General features: G+C 41.1%; 1 protein-coding gene and 1 non-coding gene across 2 annotated transcripts in view; both read left to right on the forward strand.

The window, feature by feature from the left end:
• The window catches only part of NPSR1 (neuropeptide S receptor 1), a 132,179-nt gene that overhangs the window by 91,283 nt on the left and 14,618 nt on the right, over positions 1-26,278 (forward strand). The window contains 4 exon segments of the mRNA XM_065883563.1: positions 4,785-4,878; positions 10,947-11,148; positions 21,282-21,338; positions 21,340-21,356. Of these exon segments, the coding sequence (XP_065739635.1) occupies positions 4,785-4,878; positions 10,947-11,148; positions 21,282-21,338; positions 21,340-21,356 (370 nt within the window).
• LOC136128674 (U6 spliceosomal RNA) lies at positions 18,656-18,762 on the forward strand. Its single transcript, XR_010656259.1, has one exon. It is a non-coding gene; the product is annotated as a U6 spliceosomal RNA (small nuclear RNA).

Raw genomic sequence — 26,278 nt, forward strand, 5'->3', positions numbered from 1 at the left:
ATCCAGGATCATACTGGAAGTTCCAACTAATTCAAAAGAACTAGAAAAAGAAATAAAAGGTACATAGATTGGGAAAGATGAAATAAAAACATCTTTGTTCACAGATGACAAGTTTGTCTATGTAGACAATTAAGTAAAAAATAGCAAGGTTGCAGAATACAAGGTTAATATACAGAAGCCAGTTGTTTTTTCATATACCAGCAATAAACAATTTGAAGTTAAAGTTAAAAACACAGTACCATTTATGTTAGCACCAGATATATGAAATATTTAGGTATAAATCTAACAAAATATATGCAAGATCAATATGAAGAAAACTGGGAAAACTCTGTTTAAAAAAAATCAAACAATATCTTAAAATGTATAGATATTCCATGTTCATAGATAGGAAGGCTCACTATTGTTAAGATGTTAATTCTTCCCAATGTGATTTATAAATTCAATGCAATCCCAATCAAAATACCACCAAGTTATTTTATAGATATGGACAAATGCTGAAGTTTAAGGCAAAAGACACAGAATAGCAGACACAATATTGAAAAAGAAGAACATGGTTGGAAGATTGACACTATCTGATTTCAAGAATTACTATAAAGCTACAGAAATCAAGACAGCATGATATTGGAAAAGAATCAACAAACAGATCAACAGAACAGAATAGATGGCCCAGAAACAGATACACACAAAAAGTCTAACTGATCTTTGACAAAGGAGCAAAGACAATTCAATGGAGAAAGGATAGCCTGTTTAAGAAATGCTGCTGGAGTCATTGGACATCCACTTGCAAAAATAAATAAATAAGAATCCAACCAACTTTACACATTTCACAAAAACTCACTAAATATGGATCACAGACTGGAATGAAATATGCAGTACTAAAAAACTACTAGAAAATAACATAGGAGAAAATCTAGGGGACTTTGGGTCTTTCAATGATTTTTTTAGATACGACATCAAAAGCACAATCCATAAAAGAAAAAATTGAAAGTTGGGGTTTTATGAAAATTTAAAATTTATTCTCTGCAAAAGACACTGTCAAGAGACTGGAGAAACAAGGCACAGATGGGAAAAATATGCAAAACATACATTTGATAAAGAATTTATATCCAAAATATACAACAAAATCCTAAAACTCAACAATAAGAAAACAAACAACCCTCTTCAAAATGGGCAAAAGAACTGAACAGACACTTCACCAAAGAACATACACAGATAACAAACAAGCATATGAAAAGAAGTTCAACATCACATGGCATTAGGGAATTACAAAGAAAAACAACAATGAGATACCACTACACACCTATTAGAATGGCTAAAAAAAATTTTTTTAATTGAAGATATGAAATGGTACTGAGAATGTGTAGCTACAGGAGGTCTCATTCATTTCTTGTGGGAATGCAAAATGGTACACTTTAGAAGACAGTTTCATAGTTTCTTATAAAATTTAACATACTCTTACCATACGATCTAGCAATTGTGCTCCTAGGTATTTACCTAATTGAGTTGACAACTTATATCCACACGAAAGCCTGCACAAGAATGTTTATAGCAGTTTTATTCATAATTGCTAGAATCTAAAAGTAAGATACCCCTCAAAAGCTGAATGGATAAATAAGCCAAAATGAGCTATCAAGCCATGAAAAGTCATGGAGGAATCTTAAACACACATTGCTAGGTGAAAGAAGCCAGTCTAAAAAGGCTACTTTTGTATGATTATAACTACATGACATTGGAAAAGGAAAAACCATGGAGACAGTAAAAAGATCAGTGGTGAGCTTCCCTGGTGGCGCAGTGGTTGAGAGTCCGCCTGCCGATGCAGGGGACACGGGTTCGTGCCCCGGTCCGGGAAGATCCCACATGCCGCGGAGCGGCTGGGCCCGTGAGCCATGGCCGCTGAGCCTGCGCGTCCGGAGCCTGTGCTCCGCAACGGGAGAGGCCACAACATTGAGAGGCCCGCGTGACGCAAAAAAAAAAAAAGATCAGTGGTTGCCAGGGATTTGGAGGGATTGAATAGATAAAGCACAAGGGATTTTTAGGACAGTGAAACTCTTCTGCATGATACTGTAATAATGGATCAATGACATTATGCATTTGTCAAAACCCATGGTTCTGTACAACACAAAGAGCAAATCTCAATATAAACCTTGGACTTTAGTTAATAGTAATGTATCAATATTGGATCATCAATTTTAAAAAATTGACCACACTAATGTAAGATGTTAATAAGAGGAGAAAGTGTGGGGAAGGGGGGCTAATATGGAAACTCTCTGTCTTATCTGCTCAATTTTTTCTGTAAAAGTAAAATTGTTCTAAAAAATAAAGTATATTGACTTTTTTTAAAAGTCGGTTCAGAGATTCTACTTTAAATGAATCCAATCTGGCATTTTTCTAAATAAAAATTTTTAAGTTTTCTGCATTTAAGTCTCACTTTTCTGCAAGAATTTTTTTGTTTTTTTGGTTTCATATTTCCTAGGTCATTTTTGTCAGAATTGAGGGTGGGGTAGTGAGAATTTAGACATATGTCCTCAAGCTGCCATCTGTTCTACAAATGGTATCCCATATGTTGTTGACGTGTAGAATTTTCATTGTTGACATTTATGAATTGACTATAATTATACTTTAATTTCCTTCTTGACTCAAGTTAATTATAAGGGTGTTTACATTTCCAAGTGGTATTTTAAAAAAAAGAAGGTACTAATTTCAGCTTTTACTGCTTGTTGTTTTAGATATGTGAATTGTATAAATTCCACTTTTTGGAATCTATTGAGGGTTTTTCTTCTCGGTAGTTTAGTTTATGACTAATTTTTGAAATATTGCCTAGATATTTTACAATAATGTGTATTATTCTTACAGTTTGTTTAATTATTTCTACCTATGTATTATTGTGTTTTTTTCCTCTGTAGAACTTTGAACATCTTAGTTATACATTTAGTGTTATGTTACTTGTTACATTTAGGTTTATTAATATTCTACTGCCATTGTGTCTTGTATCTATTATCACTATAAATAATCCTTTTATTCCATGTAGTGTTAATTGCTTTGAATTTAATTTGTCTAACAGTAGTACTGTAATGAATGCCTTCTTTTAGTTTTCAGTTGCTCAGTATACGTTTGGTCATCACTCTATTTTTTTTTTAACATCTTTATTGAGGTATAATTGCTTTACATTGTTGTGTCAGTTGCTGCTATATAACAAAGTGAATCAGTTATACATATACATATATCCCCATATCCCCTCCCTCTTGCATCTCCCTCCCACCCTGCCTAGATGTTTGAAGGCTCCTGAAGTTAAATACTCTTTTTGCCTGTGTCTCAAAGTAGATCTCTTTTTATTGACTTTGCCTGCTCCTCTGGGCACTCTACTGTGACCTTTCCTCCTGCTTCAGATTCTGAGCTTGTGTGAGCCATCTCACTCAACACAGCCGCGGATGCCGCCATTCTTATGACCGTCTCATCACAACATTCTACCCGATGGGGTTCTGCCCTTGGGAGCTCTCCTTCCCATCCTTCTCTGATGCCATCTCTTCAACTGAGTGTGGCCAGCCTTAACAATTCTGAATTCATGGATCCCACATAAAAATCCCAGTTTTCTCTAAGGAGACAGTCATCTTATTTTTGTTGTAAAATTTGGCCATCATTTATCTCTCTGACCGTTCATCACCTTTTTAGCAAGACCAGAACTTCTTCTTATATCCCTCAGGGGAGCCTTCAATCTCTGATCACTCTTCAGAACGCCCTCCCTATGGCACCTTCTACAACACTGATGCTGGGATGCATTTGTGGTAGTGTTACAGAGATAAAAATAATAAAGAACAACGATGTAGTTGATCGTTGTTTGTCTGAGCCAGGGAATGAACAAAAAGATACAAATTCAGACAAAGGTTACTACCAAAGTCATGTTATTTCTATTTCATCTTAGAAGAAATTCAGACACTCACCCTTAGATTTCACTCTTCGAGTTACTTTTCTACCACTCTGAATTTGACCCAAAGATTACAAAGCAGTGATATGGCTAGACTCCTGGTAGAAATGAGGCTCAAAGTTATTTGAAAAATTCCCACCCTGATCATCCTTTCAGGGGTATTTCATTTAATTACCTTTTGACTATGCTCTTCACAGAAGAGAGATTAACTTCTTATATCGCAATTTCCTTCTCTGCAAAGTATGCAAATATCACTAAAGGGCATGGGTAAGCTTAATAAAAGAGAGGGTGGGAAGGAAGAAGAGGGGACCCAAGGGCTGACCCTAGTGAACAGCTCTGCTGCAGAAGTGGATGAGGAAGGGGAGCTCTGAGAGTGTCAGCACAGATGGTGATAAATGATTCAAAACAGCACATGCCTCCCTGAAGCCAGATCCCTTCTATCATCTCTCAACAACTCACATTGATAAAAGGCAAATGAATGTTTGTTTCTAATTATTCTGGAATGTCAATTGTGGCAGAGAAAATTAGTTTAGCTTTAAAAGTCAATTACAAACACATGTACCATGCAAATGTCAAGAGGAGCTGATCCTTGGAGAAATGCAGCGTCTCCGAAAAGCCAAGTGAATGCGTGAACAAGCGAGAGCTGGAAGCACTCTCACTTGTCACAGCCAGCAGTGCAAATCCCAGCACCATGAACAGCAATCTTCCTGACATGGGAGTCAGTCATTCCTGTCCGTACTCCAAACGTCATCCATCCCTTGGTTCAGTGCCAAGGTTTCTAAATAGCACAAAATGCTCTTCTTTCCATGATGTGCATTTCCTCACCTCTGTGAGGCCACTCACCTCTCATTTCTGTCTTCAGGTTGTGCTGCTCTATGCCTCTACCTATGTCCTGGTGTCCCTCAGCATAGACAGGTACCATGCCATCGTCTACCCCATGAAGTTCCTGCAAGGAGGTGAGCTGGCTCAAACAAATACGATCCTTGGGTGAGGGTTTTCACTAATATTAGCCTCTTAGTAATGGTCTTTTCCTCCCCCTTTCTTCTCTTCCACTTCCTCCCCAACTTCATGAGTCTGATTGTCCAAAAAGATGTAGAAAAGAAAGTTTGGGTGCCTGGGAAAATGCTGATGGCTTCTATGGATGGCCAAGAGACATTAGTAAAGGTGCTTTGCTGGGCCTACTTTGTGACCATTTACCTTGACGCTGACACTGCCAGGTTTGTTTGTTTTTTTTTTAAGAGCAGTGTCAACACGCATACCTATCCAAACTAATGAACACTCCCACTTCTACTTGCTTACTTTCCAGAAACAAGCACCTTGCTCTCCTTACCCTAAAACCATGGAAATAATTGGAAAGATGTCTTAATTTATAATTATAATAGAAACAAGGAAAACCCTCTTTGATCCAGAGATAGCAAAGAATCCCTGAAAGAAGGAAGCAGATGGGTCAGAGGGAAGGCTGAAACCACACAACCCACAATACACACAGATGATGATGCAGCAATATGGCAGAAGTCTTCCTAAATAGATCGTGTAAATTTCCAGAGCAAGAAGGAATCAAGGAAACTGGCAGGATGATTCCTGGAGTACAATGAGGACATTTAATCACAGCACATCTCCCTTCCCACTGCCCTTCCCCTTTCCAGGCGTGCAGGAGGGATGGAGGTCTCTGCTTCCAAGTAGTGGAGATATTGGATTTGGAGAAACAGAGTGGGGCCCTGGGAAGCAGCTTGGAGGGATGGTGGGTACCTAGTCACAGGACTAATTGTCCATTCCTCCGCCCACAGGCAGAGCCCACTTACCTCTTTGACCTCCAAAAGCAAATAAGAAGCCAACATACTACACTTTCCCAAGCACGGTGTGAAAACGGTAAAATGAAGAACCTAATAGGAAATCTTGCCTACAAAAATGAGGTGCAATCAAATATCACAGAAAATGTGACAAAAGCCAAACTGTGGAAAATAGATAATACGTTTAAAATACCATTCTGCAGAATTTACAGCTAAGGAAGCAAAATTAATAGAGCAAGCAGAACTTTAGAATAAGTAGAATTAATGTCATCAGATTAAATACATCAGGCAGTACTGACACAGATACTTTGAATGGCAACTTAATAATATCTAATCAAATATAAAATGTGCAGCCTTTTGACATAGAAATTCTACTTCTTGGTATCTTCTCTGGACAAACACTCACATGTGTGCATGCACACGCATGTGTTGTATGTTGCAGCATGCTTAGAATAGCAGGAATTCAATGCTGACCTTGGTGTCCCTCAATGGAGGAAAGGCTAGCACCCTATGTAGAAGTTTCAGTAGATTAGGTTCATTGATTGCATACTATGTGCTATTCATGATTCTAAGTTCTTTACATATGTTAAATACTTTAATCCTCACAACAGCTCTGTGATGTCAATTCTATTATTATTTGCATCTTAATCTGGGCAATTACAATTCAAAGAGTTAAAGTAGTTTGCCCAAGGTCACACAGCTAGTAGGTGCAGAGGCAGGATTTGAACCCAGATGGTCTGGGTTCAGTTTAGTTGTCCTTGATTACTGTCTCTCAGTGAGGAGGTGGTAGAACCATGGAGAATAATGTGCATTGACATGAAAATATCTACATCATATATTGAGTAATAAAAAAAACATACATGCAGTATGCATACTGTATGATAACATTATTGTAAAGAAAAACTCAAAACAATGCTAGATATTGTGTACAGACAGAGAGAGAAGAGTGTGAGAGAATGCAAGAAAAAGTGAGGTCTCAGAATAATAAACAACTGCCTGCAAAAATGTACACCAACTAGTCCTCACGTCTGGGGATAGGAGCTGGACTCTCCATAGAGAACACAGGGACTTACATGCCTTTAGGGAATTTTTATACCAGAAACATATCAGTGTGTTGTGTGCAACTGAAAGTAATTTTAAGATTGAATTTATACCTGTTTCTCAGGCTTTCTGTAGGTGTGAGTGTAGGAAGATGTGCAATTAGCACCAAGCTTTCCAGACAGTGTCATGCTCTAGCATCTTCTCCGGCAGAGAAGCATTGCAGGGGAGGGCACGAGGGTAAATGGGAGAGACATTTTATGATATATGTATGCAAAAGTGTGATACTCTTACTCAGCCAACCACTTATTTACGTCCTGCAGGCTCTGGGAAGGATTGCATCTGGTGTACAAAAAGACACCCACACCAGGGTATTTCAAGGCGAAAGAAATAGGAGTAAAGTGAACTTAAGTATAAGAAAACATGTGAGGGGTGTCCCAGGACACTTGCTGGAGGTCGAGGCTTTGGGATCCACAGTCAAGAGGGAAACATGGTCAGTTACATGTCTCACCACCGTATTCATTAGATAAAAATTAATCAACTGTTTAGCTTATGGGAAATATGAGTGGTTCTGGGAGATACTGTGCAATATTATAAATCATGTCCTAAATTACAGGAAAGGCAGGAATGAATATTATCGTGTTCTTTAAAAGATGTAAAGCAATTTACTTCCTCACTATGAAATTAACAGACGCTTCAGTTAGGGCACTTGGAAAATAATCATCTCTAATAGCTTCAGGGAAAGATGCAAGCTTGGAAGCAGAAATTAGCCGTTTTCCCTTCCTCTGCCCAATCCCAACTGAAGTCATGGAAGAAGCCTACAAATAGGAGGAGACCTGCAGCTGGGATGGGAGCCAAGGAAAGACACCATCCAAAGACCAGAAACTTCAAGGAATTCCCAGCACACAAGGAGCAGATTAAATATTAACAAGGATGCCAAGCCCCTTAGGAAAGCTGCATGGCCTTGCAGGAAGTTGAAAAGGCCTGGACGGTTATAGGATGTGGTAGTTGGTGGAACAGGGTGTAAGAAGGTCCAGGGAACCCTGGGCTAGAGTCATCTTGCTGCTCCAGCACGTTGAGGGGCAGGGTTGGGGGTTTATGTGACGGAGCTGAGAGAAGGCGGGAGAAAGCGATTCCCCATAGAGCAGCACAGAAAATGGAGCCAGTGGAAGCCAGGAGGAACTCTCCTGTGGCTGAGCAAGCACATGGCAATGGTAACAAAACCAAGGGAAGGAGAGCAGAAATGGGGGGGGGGCACATTTTCACTGATGTTTTATTGCTTTTTACTAAAGTGGTTATTTCCTTAGCCAGCAACTCCAGAGGAGTTGTCAGTTTTAAAGCTCTTTAGTAAAAGTAACTGTGAGAATAATTAGAAAAACATCAACCCATAATGAAGAGAGATATATAGTGCCAGGTATGAAAATATAATATAAAACTTTGATAATTATAACAATATGATACTAAAACCTATCTAAAGCATATAGAATACCAAATCAGTTAGAAAAGAATGAATTTGCCAGTGTATCGTGTTAGAATAGCTGTCTAGCCATTTAAAAAAAATAGATCACTACATGTTACAGTTAATTACAAAGTAAATTCCAATTGGATTGAAAAAGCAAAAATTTTAAACATAAGAGGGTATGGGTATGGGTAAAACGTTCATCATTTTGGTGAGGAAAATATCTTTCTAGGAAAGAAGTCTTGCAGTTCTTTAGTAGTCAAAAAGATCATTTGTATATATCGTTCATTTACTTGTCGCTTTGCTTCTTAAAAATTTCTCAAAATTTTTTCATGTCCTTTGCTCACTTTTTCAATTGGTGTGATCTTATTTCTTTGCCAGAGTTCTTTATAAGAAGAATATTAGCCCTTTGCTTGTCATATATAAATATTTCCTATTTGTCATTTTTTTTTTTTTTTGAGGTACGCGGGCCTCTCACTGTTGTGGCCTCTCCCGTTGCGAGCACAGGCTCCGGACGCGCAGGACCAGCGGCCATGGCTTCACGGGCCTAGCCGCTCCGCGGCATGTGGGATATTCCCGGACTGGGGCACAAACCCGTGTCCCCTGCATCGGCAGGCGGACTCTTCTCAACCACTGCGCCACCAGGGAAGCCCTCATTTTGCTTTTTAAGTATGTTTACAATGTTTACTATTTATAAATAATTTAAAATTTTTTATTTAGTAAAAACTATTTTTATTTCCCTTATTGTTTCTGCTAATTGAAGAACTGCAAGATTAAATATTTGGATAGGAAATCTTACCAACAAGATAACTAGAGTAAGAGGAAGAATCCTCAGTGTTGGGCAACAATAAGGAAAAGGACACTTCTGTACACTTCCAGTGGGAGCCATAAATTGTAGACACTTTGGGGGAAACTTAGCTATATTTGCCCCAATCTTCAGTTTCTAAGAGTTCATCCTAAGGAAATAACCAGAGCAGTGCAAAGAGATGCATATGAATTATTTATAATACAAAATAATTGGAAACAATTTAAATACTTAATACTTTGAAAAACTGGAGTTTAGTCTAACCATGGAAAAATTTTATTTTGTCCGTGTTTTTTATTTATTTTATTTTATTTATTTATTTTTTGCGGTACGTGGGCCTCTTACCGTTGTGGCCTCTCCCGTTGCAGAGCACAGGCTCTGGACACTCAGACACAGCGGCCATGGCTCACGGGCCCAGCCACTCCGCAGCATGTAGGATCTTCCCGGACCGGGGCACGAACCCGCGCCCGCTGCATCGGCAGGTGGACTCTCAACCACCACGCCACCAGGGAAGCCCATCTACTTATTAATTTTTAAGTTCATTACTACATTGAAGCACTGCTTACCACGTAAGGTGACTGCAGGGGCTTTTTAACTACCTAATTATCACTGACATCAAGGGGCTGAGTTTTCAAACAGGAGCATAAGAGCTCCCACTCCACTGGATCACTGGATCCATGTACGGGGACGACAGAAAGACCTAAAAAGACTGTATTATAATTCCACCCCAAGGTTCCTGCTTGTTCAGTGTGCCAGTAATATCTGTTTTCTAAATCTTTCTAATAACTCTTTTCAGAGTGACAATTCAGCAAGAACAGAAGCCCAGATATTATTCTCCCAAGTATTTGGGATTCAAGATTCTACTAGAGTCGCTAGTTTATTCTAGAATTGTTCTCACTTCTTATAGCTCCTTGACCACACCCTACACACCTCTCTACGATACCACCAGACTCTACATTTCCCTCCCCACCCAGAAACATGCACCTGCTTTCCAATTTGAAAGTTGGAAGGTGGAGGGAGGTCTCCTGTCCCTGGATGAAGAAGGGCTGCCAGGGCCAGTCAGCACAGACAGCACAGCTACAATGGGGATGAAGATGAAGACCTTCAACAACAGCTTAACAGAAAGCATCACATCAAAACAACTCTTTTCAAAAAGCACTCTCATGTATATTAATTGTCTCTCTGTAGCCCCATCATGACTTGATTAGGTGAGCAGAGTGTGTATTTTTTTTTTAATCCCACTTTAGAGAAGAACTCAGGCTGAGACTTGAGTGATTTGCCCAAGGTCAAAATATCACATCTGAAAGAGCCCAAATCTAGTGTGTAGGGTCATATCTACCAGACTTCGGGGCTAGGTTTGAATGAACCCTGCTCTCCAGAACCAAGTCCAGTGTTCTTTCTCTGCCTTACAATTCCTCCCTTATTCCTTCAAATAAAAGAAGGCTACTTAACATTTGGCAAACAGCTTTCAAACACTGTCACAGTGCTTCACAGTGCTAGGTACAAGAGAAGGATGACAGACAGACCAAAGTCCCATCCCTGCCTTTGAGGATGGGCAAGGTACAAGAGACAAGCATTCGCACAGCAACCTATCAAATGTATGTGGTACAAACTGAGCTCCACAGTACTTTAGAAATGGGTGCATCAACATCTCAATCAAGCAGGTAAATCGGGGAAGCAAAAGAGGAGAAACTGGGGAACACTGACCTTATACCAGGCAGTGTTCTAGTTTCTGTGTAAGCATACTCTTTTTAATCCCTGCATCAGCCTTAGATGCTGGTCCTATTATCCCCCTTTTATGCATGAGGAAACTGAGGCTCTGAGAGTTCCAGAATCCCTCTTCCACCATGATATTTTTCCACACTAGATGCCAAGTGTGCTCCCAAAGGATGTTTCCAGATGCCCAAGCATCCCTCTCTTTTTTCTGAGTAGAAAAGCAGGCCAAGGTCCTCAGCGTGATTGCCTGGAGCCTCTCTTTCCTGTTCTCCATTCCCACCCTTATCATATTTGGGAAAAGGAAACTCTCCAATGGTGAAGTGCAGTGCTGGGCCCTGTGACCCGACGACTCCTACCAGACCCCATACATAACCATCGTGGCCTTCCTGGTGTACTTCATCCCCCTGACAATCATCAGGTTAAGAGGCCAGCAGGCCAGACCCATACAGGGGCTTTCCCGGTTCACCAACTGCTGCTCTCCTCCCTTACAGGTCATTCATTGCTCCTAGTGTCCTTTGGGGAATGGGCTAGGTGACAAGGTTTTATCTAAAGATGCTATGTACTAAGCTCAACTCCTCCAAAGTGGGACAAAGAGGAGGGAACTAACATTTTCTGAGTATGTGCTGTGGGGCAGGCATTGTACCAGGTGGTTAACATTGATCTCATCAACCACACTACAACTCTGTGAAATAACTATTATCCCCATCTTATAAAAGATAAAACTCGAACTTAGAGAGGTTAAGTAACTTACCCAACGTTACGCAGGATTTAACCCCAGGTTTGTCTGATTCCATATCCTGTTCTTTCTCCTATATCATGCAACCTTTCAAATATAAGACATAGTACCAGTTTCAGAGATCTTATAATCGAAAAGACAGACAAACTTGAAACAAAATTGAGCAAAAAAATGCAATACACACAAAAATATGCTAGACAATGTAGGCGATGAGGTCAAATAATGGCAGGGAACACTTCTTGGAAGCATCCTTTGAAGGAAGGAAGGCTTCAGATAGGAGAAGGGGACGGTGGAGAGAAAGCAGTTTCCCTGGTAACAGGGGGTCAGAGTGCGTATGGTGACAGGAAAGGACAGGCAGGCAGTGCCGATGGAAAAGAAGTTGGCAATAAGCTCTTTCTGGATGGGGTGAGACTCAATTGTGAAGGGCCTTAGTAACCAAGCCATAGTATGTTCCCTTTGTCCTGCAGCCAATGGTGGGCCAAAGATGGTCTTTCAACAAAGAAGACCACAACCACCTGGGCAAGGCAGGGTCTCCCTTGGTCACATGGCAGGATCATCTCTGAAAGAGTGGCTCTGCACTGGTGGATGGGATCAGGAATTGCAGGGAGATACCTGGCATGATGAGTATGTACATGGGTCTTGCTCATCCTGCACCTTCTGAGTGTCCCCAAGCCGGCTATCGAATGTCACGTAATTCATCCTGGGCAAAGGAAGATCAGCCTTTGGGTTTCAATAGTATAAATAATGCTGTGATAAAAATCTTTGTACTTAAAATTTTCATGAGTCTCTGACTATTTCCTCAGAACTCATTCTAATGGAATTGCCAGATCACAGATGATGCTCATTTTAAGACTTTTGATGCATATGCATAAACCGCCCTATTAAAAAATGTGTATTCCTGCCGACAGCAAACAAGAGCTCTCATTTTTCCTCCCCTGACCCAGAGGAAGGTGGTGTCATTTCTTTATTAAGTCTTTGCTGACCACAGAGGTTGAAAAAGTATCTCATTGTTTCAATATGCATTTCTTAGATTAATTGATGGCATATTCTTCAAGTGTTTTCTGACATTATAGGAGTCTCTTGTTCTTACTCTTTGTTCATCTTTAGTCCCTTAAGATACTAAAGCTGGAAAAATGTTATCCACCACATAGTCCAGCCCCTAAACTTTTTACGAGTAGACTTAGGGCTAAAAGAAGCAAAATGACTCGCTCTCCATCAGCAGCAGAGGTTGAGCTGGACAGGAGCAGAGTGATTCCCACTGTTAGCCCCTCAGCCGTACTGAGATTGGATATTGTCCAGTCATCTCTGCTGAATCTACAAGTTAACACCTATATTGTATTTCAACTTACTGCTCTCCTCTCCACCAAGCTGAATCTGGGGGGAAGCCTGAAGGGAAGATGAAGGTTATTTAGACAATGAATCAAAGGTAAGTAACAGCCACATTAAAAGAAGCCCATGGAAGAGGAAAGAGGCCAGTTGCAGCGGTAAGAAAGTATTTGGAAAGAAGTGACTCATGACGTCACAGGCAACTGACACATCGATTTCAGTGGCAGCAAATGTCCCAGCTTCTCTCCTGATTAATTTCCCATCAGCTCCTGAAATCAGTCAAAACCCCTGCTCAGCAGGGCGGATGCAGCCGTGAACCACAGGCTCCCAACGTGCTGTCTGGCCAGATCCCTCATGCGGGGCTTTCACTGTCTGAAATTTCCCCCATTAATTCGAGCTGCCTCTTCTTCTCCTCCAATTTGCCTATGGCCCAACTTGTGCATTTTTGTAGTGTCTTTGGAAAATGCAAAGTCTAATTTAATGATTAAAGGGGATGATTTCAAAATCACTCAGCCCTTGTCAGACAAAACAAAGGCCTCAGTAAACCCTGCTCCTTGCTTCCAGCTGGGGTAGAACCATGAAAATTCAGAGTGACCTTGCTCTGTCTGTCCTTGAGCTTCCCTGAAGCATTTCCTACCTACTCAGTCATCATCTTCCCTCTTCCTCTTCCATGGTCAGGCTTCTGCGGGAGAGAAAGCTTCTCTCTGGGGGATGCAGCATAGCAACTCCCCACTTCTTGAACCAAGACCAGGCCCAGATGGAGTTTTGTGAAGAATTTGTTTGCCAGCTAGTTGAGGGATAAGTTGCTATAATTTCACCTCTCTCAGAGCTAAAGCTCAACTCTTTTTTTTTGTTGTTGTTTTTCTTAATCACATTTTGGTACCCTGAGCTTGATTCTGTTGCTAGTGACTCTTTCAGATAAGGTTAAATTCTTAATTCCAAGACTGAGTAGACAAAAGAAACAACACAGATAAGGTGTTCATGCTCTTTATTAACCATGCCTCATGCTTTATTGTCCCTCATGCGTGATACATTTATATACAGATATATATATGTATATTCTTACCAAATTGATAGGCAAAAATACATATATACTATTGTTTTAATTCACATTTCATTCATCACCGATGAGGTTGAACACATTTTATATGTTCGTTATTATTTTTGTTTTTTAAGTAAATTACCTATTCGTATTCTTTTACCCGTTTTTCTCCATTTTATTTTATTTTCTCTATTCTCTGTCTTTAGAGATATTTTTTACATAAAAACTTTTCCTGTTTTTATACGATTAGGATATTTCCCTAGTTTGTCCCTAGTTTGCCTTTTCATTTTGAATGTGATTTTATTTTGCTTTCAGTTAATAAGACTGACATAATTAAGGAGAGAAATCATGAATACCTAAATTAGAAAGTCAAATGACTCGATTTAAAAAAAGAATCATAGGAAAGCACTTTGCAAAACTTTATATAAATGCATGTGAAAATATGAATGAAGTGTATATGGCTTTTCTGTAATATATAAGCATTTTATATTTTAGTGTATTCACATTGACACACAATTTTCTTTACATTTTTTCATTTCTTTTCTTTCTTAGGAAATTGTCCCTTTCACAAACTTATCTATACTTTAACTTTTTAATGATTTATAATTTTAATTATTTGAAAATAATTTCAGTGTTGAGAGCATGTTAAAAATATCACCTTAAAATACTTTTTATTCGATTTTGATGTTTAATTTGATTTTTATGTAATATGAATTAGAGATCTAAGTTTAATTTGTTTTTGTTTTTTTTTTTTTAATGCTGGGTCATTTGTTCCAATATCACTTACTGAATGATTTATGTTTTCTCTACGGTATGAAATGGTAATTTTATCATATGCATATTTATATTATAAACGCTCTTATTGTTTCTGAGCTTTCTATTCCCTTCACTTTATTCTGTTTTTATGTTCTCTATTCTCTATCTTTAGAGAATTCTTTATGCAATAACCTTTTTCTTTTTTAATATATTGCAAAAATTTCCCTAGTTTGTCGTTTGTTTCTTCACTTTGAATATGGTTTCATTTTGTTTCCAGTTTGTAGTGATTGACATAATTAAGAAAAGGAGAAAACACACAAATAACTAAATTAGTGGTTTTTCTGCCCCTAACACCACATTGTTTTCATTACTGTAGCTTTATATACATTTAATATCTGCTAAGACAGATCGCTGGTCCTTTTCAGATTCCGTGGCTATTCCTGGAGAAGCTGCTCACACACTCTCCTTGCACCCACTACTGCAGCCAGAACAAGCCACCTCTTGTTTCCGGGACACCCCACACTCCTCTCACCCCTGGGCTTTTGTGCACATCATTCCTTATGCGTGAGCACTCCTCCAGACTCACCCTGCCTTGCTTCTGGCAAAATGATTCACATTCTTTCTGTCTCATTTCAAATACCAAACCCCACACAGAGCTGCCCCTGCCAATCCTAGGCCGCATCCCGCCTCAGCTTGTCCATGTTGCCATTAAGGCTTCATGGGAGAGTCACTGCCTGCTAGTGTGGCTACATTTCTTGAGTACATGGACTCTTGTCTCTTAATCTCTAGACTCCAAACCCAGCACATGACAGACACTTCATAAATGTTTGATTAAATAAACAATGCAGACCTGACTGATGAACTTCATCAATCAGACAGAAGTGTCATGTCACTCCATCTCTCTCTCTCTCTCTCTCTCTCTCTCTCACACACACACACACAGACACACACACCCCTAGTATGTAAATTTCTGGTTATTTAGTGCCTAGATCAGTTTCTGGCATATGGTAGATACTCCATAAATATATGTGAAAGGAAAGAAGGAAGGAAGAAAGGCAGAGAGGGAGGGAAAGAGAGGAAGGAAGGAGTGGTATTGTCAGTGGCAAACTGTCATGAGAGCTGTGTATGGATAAAGATTCTGTCATTAATTAAATCAGGCTGCCAAGACTTGAAACCACAGTGACTGACAGTAAAGGCAATACACTGTCTTTCTGGGTCAACACAACTCCTGTTGTTTCAAAATTTACTTGACACAACTGTCTAACTGCTGCTGGGAAAGGTTTTTAGCCCTGGTGTGACTGCTTTACTTTAGCTATGGTTATTTTCTTGCTACCTAATTGATTTCTCATTCTCCTATCATTTTTACTCTGTGAGACAAAGGCAGAGGCTTAAAAGATGCAGAGCCGACAATTGCAAAGGAATAAGAGGAAGAAAGCACGCTTGTCATGGAGCACTGATTTATGTTACACGAAAAAAGAATCCATCTTATTTTGCTTGGGGAAAGGGGAACAGACTGTGGGAAAGCCCCAAGCTGAGGTCAGTACAGTTCTATGGACTACAAGGCCATGGTGGGTAAAAGGGCCCAAGATCCTAGCCAGCACTGTCCATGACATGAAGTCCAAGGCCAAGGTCGGATGACCCATCGCATCAGTCAAGGAAGTGACATCCTATATATTTTTACCTGAGGGGAGACAAGAGTTAGGTCTTTTGAAAAAGCCATTATCACTAGCCTGCCAGGTTATGGTAGATGCTTGTGTTTGAATTTCCCATATCCATTCCACTCTAAGCCACTCATGGCAACCCCTCCCCTCGGCATGTGAATGGTTCAGGAATGGCCATGTCATCCAATTCTAGCCAATGAAATGTGAGCTCTCTGAAGAGCTTTTGGAAAGATTTCCCCATTCGAAGCAACAAAAGAGTATGAAATGAAAAATAAAAATCTTCCTTCCACTTCTGCCCTGTCCCCCTCCTCAGAAGTAGCACTGTTAAGAATTTCTTATATACCAGCGGTTCCCAACCTTTTTAACACCAGGCACCAGTTTTGTGGAAGGCAATTTTTCCACGGGGCGGTGGGGGGGTGGGATGGCGGAATTGCGAGTGATGGGGAGCGGCAGATGAAGCTTCACTCCCTCACCTGCCGCTCACCTCCTACTGTGTGGCCTGGCTCCTAACAGGCCATGCACCACTACCGGTCCGCGGCCCGGCGGTTGGGGACCCCTGCTATATACCCTTCCAGGACTGTTCAATTCATATACCAGCATATACACATGTATAGAAACAAATTATACATGCTGAACAATGTCTGATCTTTAAAAAAACATGTTAATCAATCATTTTACTTTCCTGTTTAGAGCCATTCAGTGGATTTCCATTGTTTCAGGATAAAGTCCAAGACCTCTAACCCTGCACTAAAGGCCATGTGTGATTTGGTTCTTGCCTCACTCTCCATGCTTATCTTAAGGCACACAAGCTGCCTTACTCACCATGCTTCAGCCATGCTGGCCTTCTCTAAGTTCTTCAAATGCACACGATCCCTCCTGTTTCAGCAACTTTGCACATGCTGTTCCCTCTGCCTGAATGACCGTCCTCTTTTGCATTTAAAAAATCAATTTTATCCTTCAGATCTTCGCTGAAACTTCACCTCCTCTGGGAAGGCTTCCATGACCCCCAGAACAAGTCTTCTATTATATACTCTTGTATCTCCCTATATTTTATCTTCATAGCATTAGTATTAGTGAAATTAACTAATAAAGGGGAGAGACGTTTTTGGTCAGGGAGCATCCTTAAGCCCCTGCTAGGAGAAGAGTAAAAAGGACCGTGCTAAGTGAAGCATCAGCTCCCCCTACACCCCCTCCCTATGCTTGGCCTCTAATGAGAACTTCAGAGCACAACTGGACATCATCCTCAGGCCCCAAAATGAGGCAAAGATGCAGGCAGAGACGGAGCCTGTGGCTCCAAGACTGCGATGGGCCTCCTTCAAGTCCCCAGGCCTGTGCTGAGTCCTGCAGCGTTTGTGAAAGGGGCACTTTTGGTCTGAGTGGAATGCTCGCCATGTGTCTTGAGGACAGAGAGAATTTTTGTTCTGTTTCCTGACACTCCTCATACACAATCCAGAAGCAAGACTCAGGAACTGGCCTCAGGCATCCTCTTAAGTACTTAATGCCACTTGAAAGGTCTTCCTCTGGCTTAGACTCCCGCACTCTCCCACCGCCAGGAGCTGCCTTCATGAAGGTAATGAAGGAAAACGGGTCTGTGTCTGGACTGTCTTCCATAAAATCAAGAAATAAACCAGCCAGTTGCAGGGAAGAGGTATTTTACTCAATCTTAGTGACCCTTAGGTTTTCAGATTTCTAAGAAACTTGAAGAAAAGCTACAACCGCTGAGGGAGTGGAGATAAAGAAAAGACATGGAAGAAGTTGACCCAAAAGAATGGAAGTGCTATTCCTCAGCTCTGTTTCTGAGAATGGGCTATTTCTAGGTCTGCTTGATCTTTAAGATACAACTGCCATAGACAAAATTCAGCGTGCCTAGTGTTACACCGGCATGGAAGCCCCAAGGAAGGGGGAGCTAACTGTCACTGAGGAACAGAGGCAGCTCAGAAAGGTTTCACAGCAAAGTGATATATAGAGAATGGGCTAAAAAAAAAATAAATGTATTTTCAGGAAGAAAGGAAAGCAGACACAGAGAAATGGAAGACCTTGGATCTCACATTCACCCAAAGTCAACCACATACTAAGCATGGAATCGGGGTTAGTTTAGTTGGTTTCTCCTGTTGCCCACATGGAAAAAATGTGTTGAGAGACAGTGGGGAGTGAGGGAGGCAGGATGATAATCATAGAGATGAAGAAAGCAGAGACAGATTGTGGGAGACTCTGGATGCCCTGCTTGAGAGACTGGATACCGTCTTATAGGAAAGTGGAGGCACTGGAGGGTTTTTAAGCCAGGGAATGATGCTCTGTCCCAGAGCTCCAGTTCTGATGGCGGGAGGTGTGGGCATTCAAGATGCTAGCAGAGTGGAGGTGTTTAGAAGACTATGTCAAATAATCAGGCAAGAGATTATAAGGGGTGCTTGCTTTGTCAGCATGTATACTAAAATTAGAATGATACAGAGAAGATTGGTATGGTCCCTGCATAAGGATGACACATTAACTTGTGAAGTAATGCACACTTCTGTGTTTAACGGGTACAGAGTTTCAGTTGTGGAAGATGAGAAAGTTCTGGAGATGGATGATGGTGATAGCTGCAGAGCAATGTCAGTGTACTTAATGCCACCGAACTATACACTTAAAAATGGATTAAATGGTAAATTTTATGTTATGTTTATTTTACCACAATAAAAATATCATCAAAATATCAATATTAAACAAAAAGAGATCATAAGGGTCCGAAGTGATAGTGAAGAGCAGAAACGGAGAGGAAGGTACAGGTGATGGAGACATTTTGAAGGACAGTCCGTAGAACTTGTTGATTAATTAGGTGAAAGAAATCAGCAAGAAGAAGGAAATGAATGTATTCAGAGTGCTCTCTGACGCATGACTGTTACACCCTGAGAAGTGGCTGGATTTGGGGAATAAGCTAAAGAGGCATCTTACTTATTAGTTTTCCTGGCTAACAGTAAAGCTGCTACTGGCTTTCCACCTGCCTGCCTGATCCTAAGGAGACAAGGTGGGGGTGACTAAAGCCCAAACCCCTAACACATAAAATCTTTCTTAATTTTCCATTGTACATATGGTTGATGGTCAATAAATATTTGAATTATTGATCAATTAAGCCCTGGGGTTGCAATTGTAGTACACAATTAATGCTTGATGGTGGTTGTAACCTTTCCTTGTATTTCATTTACCTGGGAAAAAGTTTCCCTGCTCTAACAAGTATTCAACTTAGGGTAAAGAATAGACTCATTAGCAGTTTTCTTTCTCATTTTTTCTTTAATGTAGACAAACAATTTCCAGGAAAGTCCCTGGGCAGGTATATGAGAAGGAGTGAGGATGCTCCAAAAAGGCCCCGAGCTTTCCTGGAACACTCAGAGGGGTTCTCTGAGCGGGGGAAAATCAACAAGGAGGGTTTTACCACAGCCATTAATTAAAGTATATTCTAAAGATCATTAAAAGCAATTAGTGCTTTGTCAGCTACTGCAAACTAGAACTCTGATTTTTTTTCAACCAAGTGATTCTCAAGAGGGAAGTTGGTGCAGTTTTAAAATGAAGAAGTGCTTTGTCTCAAAGTTTTTAGTCAAGGTTCTTAATAAATTAGAAATGTCAAATAACTAATTAAAGGCATGCATGTTTATATTTATCAAAGGGAACAAAGGATACAAAATTTGCTAATGCTTTTACACTTTTTTCACTTTTAGGTACAGATTATATCATGTAAAAGTAGGTGTGATATTATGTGAAAATTGGGGAAGAAAGAAAATGGCATTTATTGAGCCTCTGCTAATTTTCAAGCCCGTGCATAGCACTTTAAATGTTGTCACATTTGATCCCTATAAACCTCTTAAGAGGTTTGTATTACTACCTCGATTTGACAGTCTCAACTGAGGCCCAGTGTCTTAGTGGGTTCGGGCTGCTATAACAAAATGTCACAGAGTAGGTGACTTCTAAACAACACAACTGTATTTCTCACAGTTCTGGAGGCTGGAAGTCTGAGATCAGGTTGCCAGTACATTTGGGTGAAGGCTGTCCTCCAGGCTGCAGACTTCTCCTTGTAGCCTCACATGGCAGAAGGGTCAAGAAAGTTCTGTGGGGTCTCCTCTTATAAAGGCACTAATCCCATTCATGAGGACTTCACCCTCCTTATGATCTAAGCACCTCCCAAAGGCCTCACCTCCTTATACCATCACATTGGGCATTAGGATTTCAACATGTAAATTGGGAGAGGAGAGGGACACAAACATTCCTCCTATTTCGCTCAGTGTATTAGTTATGTATTGTTGGGTAACATATTATCATGAGCCTGGTGACTTAAAACATATACTTATTATCTCACAGTTTCTGTGGGTCAGGAGTCTGGACAGTTAACTGGGTCCTCTGCTTAGGCAAGGCAGCCATCAAGGTGTCTGCCAAGGCTGGGGTGTCATCAGAGGCTCAACTGAGGAAGGATCTTCCTCCAAGCTCCCCTGGGCTCCTGGCGGAATTGATTTCCTGGGGCTGTAGGACTCACAGCAACTTGCTTTTTGAAAGCTAGGAATACAGAGAGACACTAGCAAGACAGGTGCTATACAATTATGTAATCACAGACATCCCATCACTTTCACCCCAATGCATTGATTAGAAGCAAGTCACAGGTCCAGCCACACTCAAGGGGAGAGGATGACACAGTGATGTGAACACTCGAGGTGGGAATCATGGAGGCACATGAAATCCTGTCTAAAATCAAGGTCATATAACCAGCAAGTAGTAGAGCTGGTTACAAATCTAAATCTTTCCGACCCCAAACCCTGTGTTTTGATTCCTATCTAAGCTATACCTCTGACCACAGAGTTATCTTGGAGAAATCAGTTAACTTCACCAGGTCCAAGCCTCCTGGCTTAAAAAAAAGAAGGAGCTGCCATCTACTGTGATTCTACAGAGGTGGGCAGACCGTGGTTGAGAGACCCCTGACTCCACACCTCACACTCAGGAAACTCGGAGTGGTCTTCACAGTATGGACCCACCAGACATTTTAATAGTATCTTTGGTCCTTTCCGCAGTGTCATCTATGCCATTGTGATCAGAACGATTTGGGTCAAAAGCAAAGCCCATGAGACTGATTTCCAGCTGCTCAGGTAAGTCTCTCATCTGCATTACCCAACTCTTAGCTAATTTTGCTTCTGTACAGGTTTTCCTCTAGCAAATGTGAGCTTGGGTTTTATAACAAGCCTGCTCTGTTATATCAGGGCCCAGCTGGCAGGTCAGACCCCCAAAGGCTGTCCTGGGCAGGCTCTGCTTTCTCCACGTGGCTTCCGTAAAAACTGAGGAAGGAGGACTTTGGGCCTGGCCAAGTTGTGCCAGCAGAGTCCTTTGAAGCAGCCTTTGAGCCAGGATCTGAGGGTCACCCTAGTCTGGCAGGTCTGGCAGAGAGGCCCCCTGGAGGACTCTGGGATGAAAAGAGAGGACAGTGCAGGGAGGAAGCCGCACATTCAGCAAAACATGAGGACAAACATTTCTACTTGGCTTACATTCTACAAGAAAACTGCCATCTATCCACAGAACAGTCCTGGACCCTAGGACAGTCAAGGCATGGTTCATGCCTTCCCCACTGTCCCAGCACACCACCGCACAGCAGAATGAGCCCGAGGCTGCCAGCTACAACCCTTCCCCAAATCCCGCTTCAGCAAACCTTAATGCTGAGCACCGCCTACACAATAGGTGCTGAGACTTGGAACGCCACCCTGCTTCCCAGGCAGACATTGCTGGGCCTCTGAGGACAACCTGGAGAGAACACAGCAAACCAACACGCCCGAAAGAAAAGAGAAAGTGTTCCTGGGTGTCTAGTTACTTTAATGCAACTAGTTCTGAAGGAGGGGACCAGCTCTGCTCCCATGGAGCTTCCACACCTCCTCCCATTCCAGGTACACGCACAAATGCACACAGTGAAACACCCAGTCTCACATACACACACACACACTTACAAGCCCATATGCACACACATATATATACTCTCCCACATAGGCTCACACAAGGGTAGCAAGGTATAACACCGATCCCTGGAGTAAGAAGTGCTCATTTCTGTTCCAGATGTGCCACTAAGAGCTGTGCCACCTTGCAAAGTCATTTAACCTCTCTGGACTCCAAGGGGTTAAAATGAGGGGACAGATTAGATTCTCTCTAAGTCTTCCTCTTTTCACACTTTCAGCTGTTACCTTTACTGGACCAAGACAGAGCTCATTTTCCTCCACATCGAAGCTACTTCTTTTAGGGTTACTGAGAGAAAGTTAAGAGGTTCATTACTGAGCACTAATAATCTGTATCCCTTTCCCTAGGAGAATTAGTAGAGATGTAAAAGTCTTGGTGTCTTCATCTGAATTCAGTTCAATTCTGCTGTGTTCCAACACGTGTCAGGAGTGGTCCAAAGGACCAAGAATGCTAAGGAGTAAATAGGATGGATCTTGACTATAGGAAGCCTACAGCCTCGTGCACTGGGTCTCAGCCCTAGCTGCACAAGAGTGTTTCCCAGGGAGCTTTACAAATGCACCAGTACCCAGAAACTGCTGCCTGAGAGATTCTGATTTACTTCATCTGGGGTGGGGTCTGGGCATCATTACTTTGGAAAAGCTCTTTGGATGATCTTAATGTGGATCCATGTTTGACAGCCTCTGGTCTAGTAGGAGACACTGTCACAGGTAGCTGACTTCCACTCTGAGTGACGAGTATAACCCAGAGGTGTCCACAGGCTGCTGGGAAATTTTCCACCCATGAAGAATCTATCATTTGCTTGTGGCTCAGCACAGATCTTTGTGCCTCCCTCATGCTGGTCTAGTCTTTGCACTCTGGTTCTTCTAGAAGAACAAGAGTAATCAGAGGGGATAAACACAAATGCATTCATTTTATTCTTTGTGGGTGGGTGGCGATGGTCAAAGATCAGAATATTTGTCTGGAAAAAAAAGATGGATGAAGGCATCCTTCCTATATCAGATATCAAAGAAATACACCAAATAGTTGTTGAACAATCATAGAATTACATGAAAGGGGGAATAGAACAGGACAGAAACTCTAAAGGAAACCTAAGGTATTTAGGGTATGATGAAGTAGTTCAGACTGATAGGAAAAGAGAGATTGTTTGAAAATTAGTGTTGTTGAGAAAACTAACCAACTATTTGGAAATAGATGGATAGGTAAATAAATAAAAAAAATACACATGATTGCTACCTTATATGCTATAAGGAAATACACTTCTGATTAAGGGAAAGAAAAGAAAATATACAAATTATTGTTTATAATCAGGAAAAATTGAAAAAGGTATGAACATCCTACAATGAGGGATTAAGTACATTAATTATACAGCCATACAATGAAATACTACAGCTCTAAAAATTATTGTATAGTATGCTTATTGCCTTAGAAAGATGTTTACGATGTATTAGATTAAGAAGGAGAAAGCTGTATGGTGTTGCCTTTATAAATGTGTGAATATATAATATACAATAGAATATATAAGTGCATGTACAGATAGATGATAGCTGGATGGATAGATAGATAGAAAATGTCAGGGAGGACAAGTACTAAATGTTATAGTGATTATCTCTGAGTGGTAGAATCTTAGTTGACTTTTATTTTCTTCTTTTCTTTATTTATTTTTTCGTGTGCTTGGACACTGAGAGGTCTAACGCTGAGACTGTATACACATATTCATTTTGTAAAAATTATCATCTATCTTTTACAAAAGGAAACCATATTAATTTTTAAATTATACATATCTGTATAGATATATCATTGCCTGGGGAGCTTTTCAAGTGAGTTGTCACTTAACAGAGTGCATGACCCTAGTGTGATGGTGAACAGATCAAGTGTAGTGCGACCAGAAGGCTTTGGAAGGTCCAGAGCTTTGGGCTGGAAGGATGCATGGGGAAAAGGAGGATGTTTTAGTATGCTCAGGCACCACAACAATATACCACAGTGAGTGGCTTAAAGAACAAATTTATTTTATCACAGTTTTAGAGACTCGAAACCCAAGATCAAGGTACCAGTCAGTTCTGTTCCTGGTAAGAGTTCCCTTCTTGGATTGCAGATGTCCGCTGCTGCCTTCTTGCTATCTCCTCACATGGCAGAGAGGAGAGAGACAGAGAAATCTTTCTAATGTCTCTTCTTATAAGGGCACTAATCCCATCATAGGGTTCCTGCTCTCGTGATCTCATCTAACTCTATTTCCCAAAGGCCCCATCTCCAAATACCATCACATTGGGGGTTAGCGCTTCAACCTATGAATTTTGTGGGGACACAAAAATTCAGTCCATAACAGGGGAAGAGTCAGGGAAAAAAAAGAGATGGTGGAAAAAACAAAGACCGACCAAATGAGAATAGACAAAAGCTATTTTTTCAAAGCTTGCTATAGCCAGGGAGTCACCCACCATCACTTGTCTCTTGGCAGAAATACAAAAGCAGGCGGTGGAGTGAGAAAGCCTCCAGGACGTCCTGATTGGTAGCTGTTGGCATGTGGAAGCTGTAAGTGTGCTGACTAGAAGCATGGCATCCTGTGTGATGAGTTAGGGGTGTGTATTTGGCTTTCTCAGGATGGCTTTAAGTAAAAAACAGGGGCAAATATTAAAGAAGCTGTCAGCCATTTATCAAGTCTTGGCTATTTGGGGTAGACTGTTACAGGTATTCTTATTTGGCTTATGGACTGTGAGATAGAGACAGTGGTCTGACTTCCTCCAAGTCTGAGTTGCACATAGCAGATTGGCTTCCTGGTCTGGTTACTGTAGATAATGGGTTGGTTTCCTGGGCTGGTTGCTGCAGAGTGTGGGTCAGAGTTCCATCTTAAATATGATCTGGCCACGATCCATTTGTTTGTTCAGTCTGTCAACACAGACTGACAAGACAGAGGGACAGACAGAACACTTACTGTCAGCTACTTCTGGGTCCTTTCCATACTTTACCTCCCTGAATCCTTACAGAACTGAGAGGTGATATTATCATCTATCTTTTGCACATGGAAGACAGGCTCAAGGGTAAAGCAATTTGCTTGTTTTCATAGGTAGCGCATAACACAGCAGGATTCAAATGCACACATGATTGGCTAGAAAGGCTATGTTTTCTCCTCTACATCAAGCTCCCTCTCAGGAAGGACATGACAGAAAGGAAGGTGGTGAATGACTGAAAAAAGAGTTCAAACTAAAAGAAACCAAACCAACCATTTTTTAAATTAAAAAACCCAAACAGGATTGTTGGCATGGCTGTCTTTCACCAGCCTCCCTGCTGTGCTTGGCCTTCAGAGCACTATTCCAGAGTCACCTCCCGAACTGTTTTGTTTTGATATATTTAAAAATCTAAAAGGTGACCTAATTTTGTTTAAGTAGGCTGAGCTCTTCCTGTACTTTCAGATTTAAATCAGATTGCTTTAAACCCTTGTCCTGTGATTTCTGCCAGTTCCAGGAGACTGCTGTGTCCTCTCTCCCTGTCCCTCTGAGTTCTTACCCCACTGTCTCACCTCCAACAGCTCTTCTGTTCCCTCTGATCCTGGTCCGACGAACCATGGAATTCACCTTATTTTCCTTAGGTTTGAGGTGATGAAAAGTTTCCACATTCTGTCAGCTACCCCACCACCCGGGGTATCTCCCGCCCCTTTTTTCTCAGCAGGACTTTCACCACTGTGGTTGGGCCCCTGTCTCTCTCCATAGTGCCCCATTTCTCACTGCTACTCGATTTTCCAGTCCCTGCACTCTTGGGTTTCCCCCATCCTCTAGTCCCTGAGATATTACAAAGCCACATAGAGATCCATTTTCCCACTGATACACAGTATGCCATTACTCCTCCCCAAAGGTGGAAATGGCTACAGTCAGTTTTTATTCTTTAATAAAAGTTTATATGTCCATCACACCTATTTTTTAGTTGTCTGTATCTTTATATCAGCACCACTGACCCCTTTCTGGAATGAGGAGCAGGCAGATGGTGGTTTCAAAAGCCTGTACACTCTCTACATCTTATTCATAAGCAGAACTCACTTGGTTTTCTCTCTGTCATTACAGCCAAGTAGCTCTGGAGTTGGCTG

Source organism: Phocoena phocoena, chromosome 9 (genome assembly GCF_963924675.1).
Source record: "Phocoena phocoena chromosome 9, mPhoPho1.1, whole genome shotgun sequence".
In the NCBI taxonomy this organism is placed as follows: Eukaryota; Metazoa; Chordata; class Mammalia; order Artiodactyla; family Phocoenidae; genus Phocoena; species Phocoena phocoena.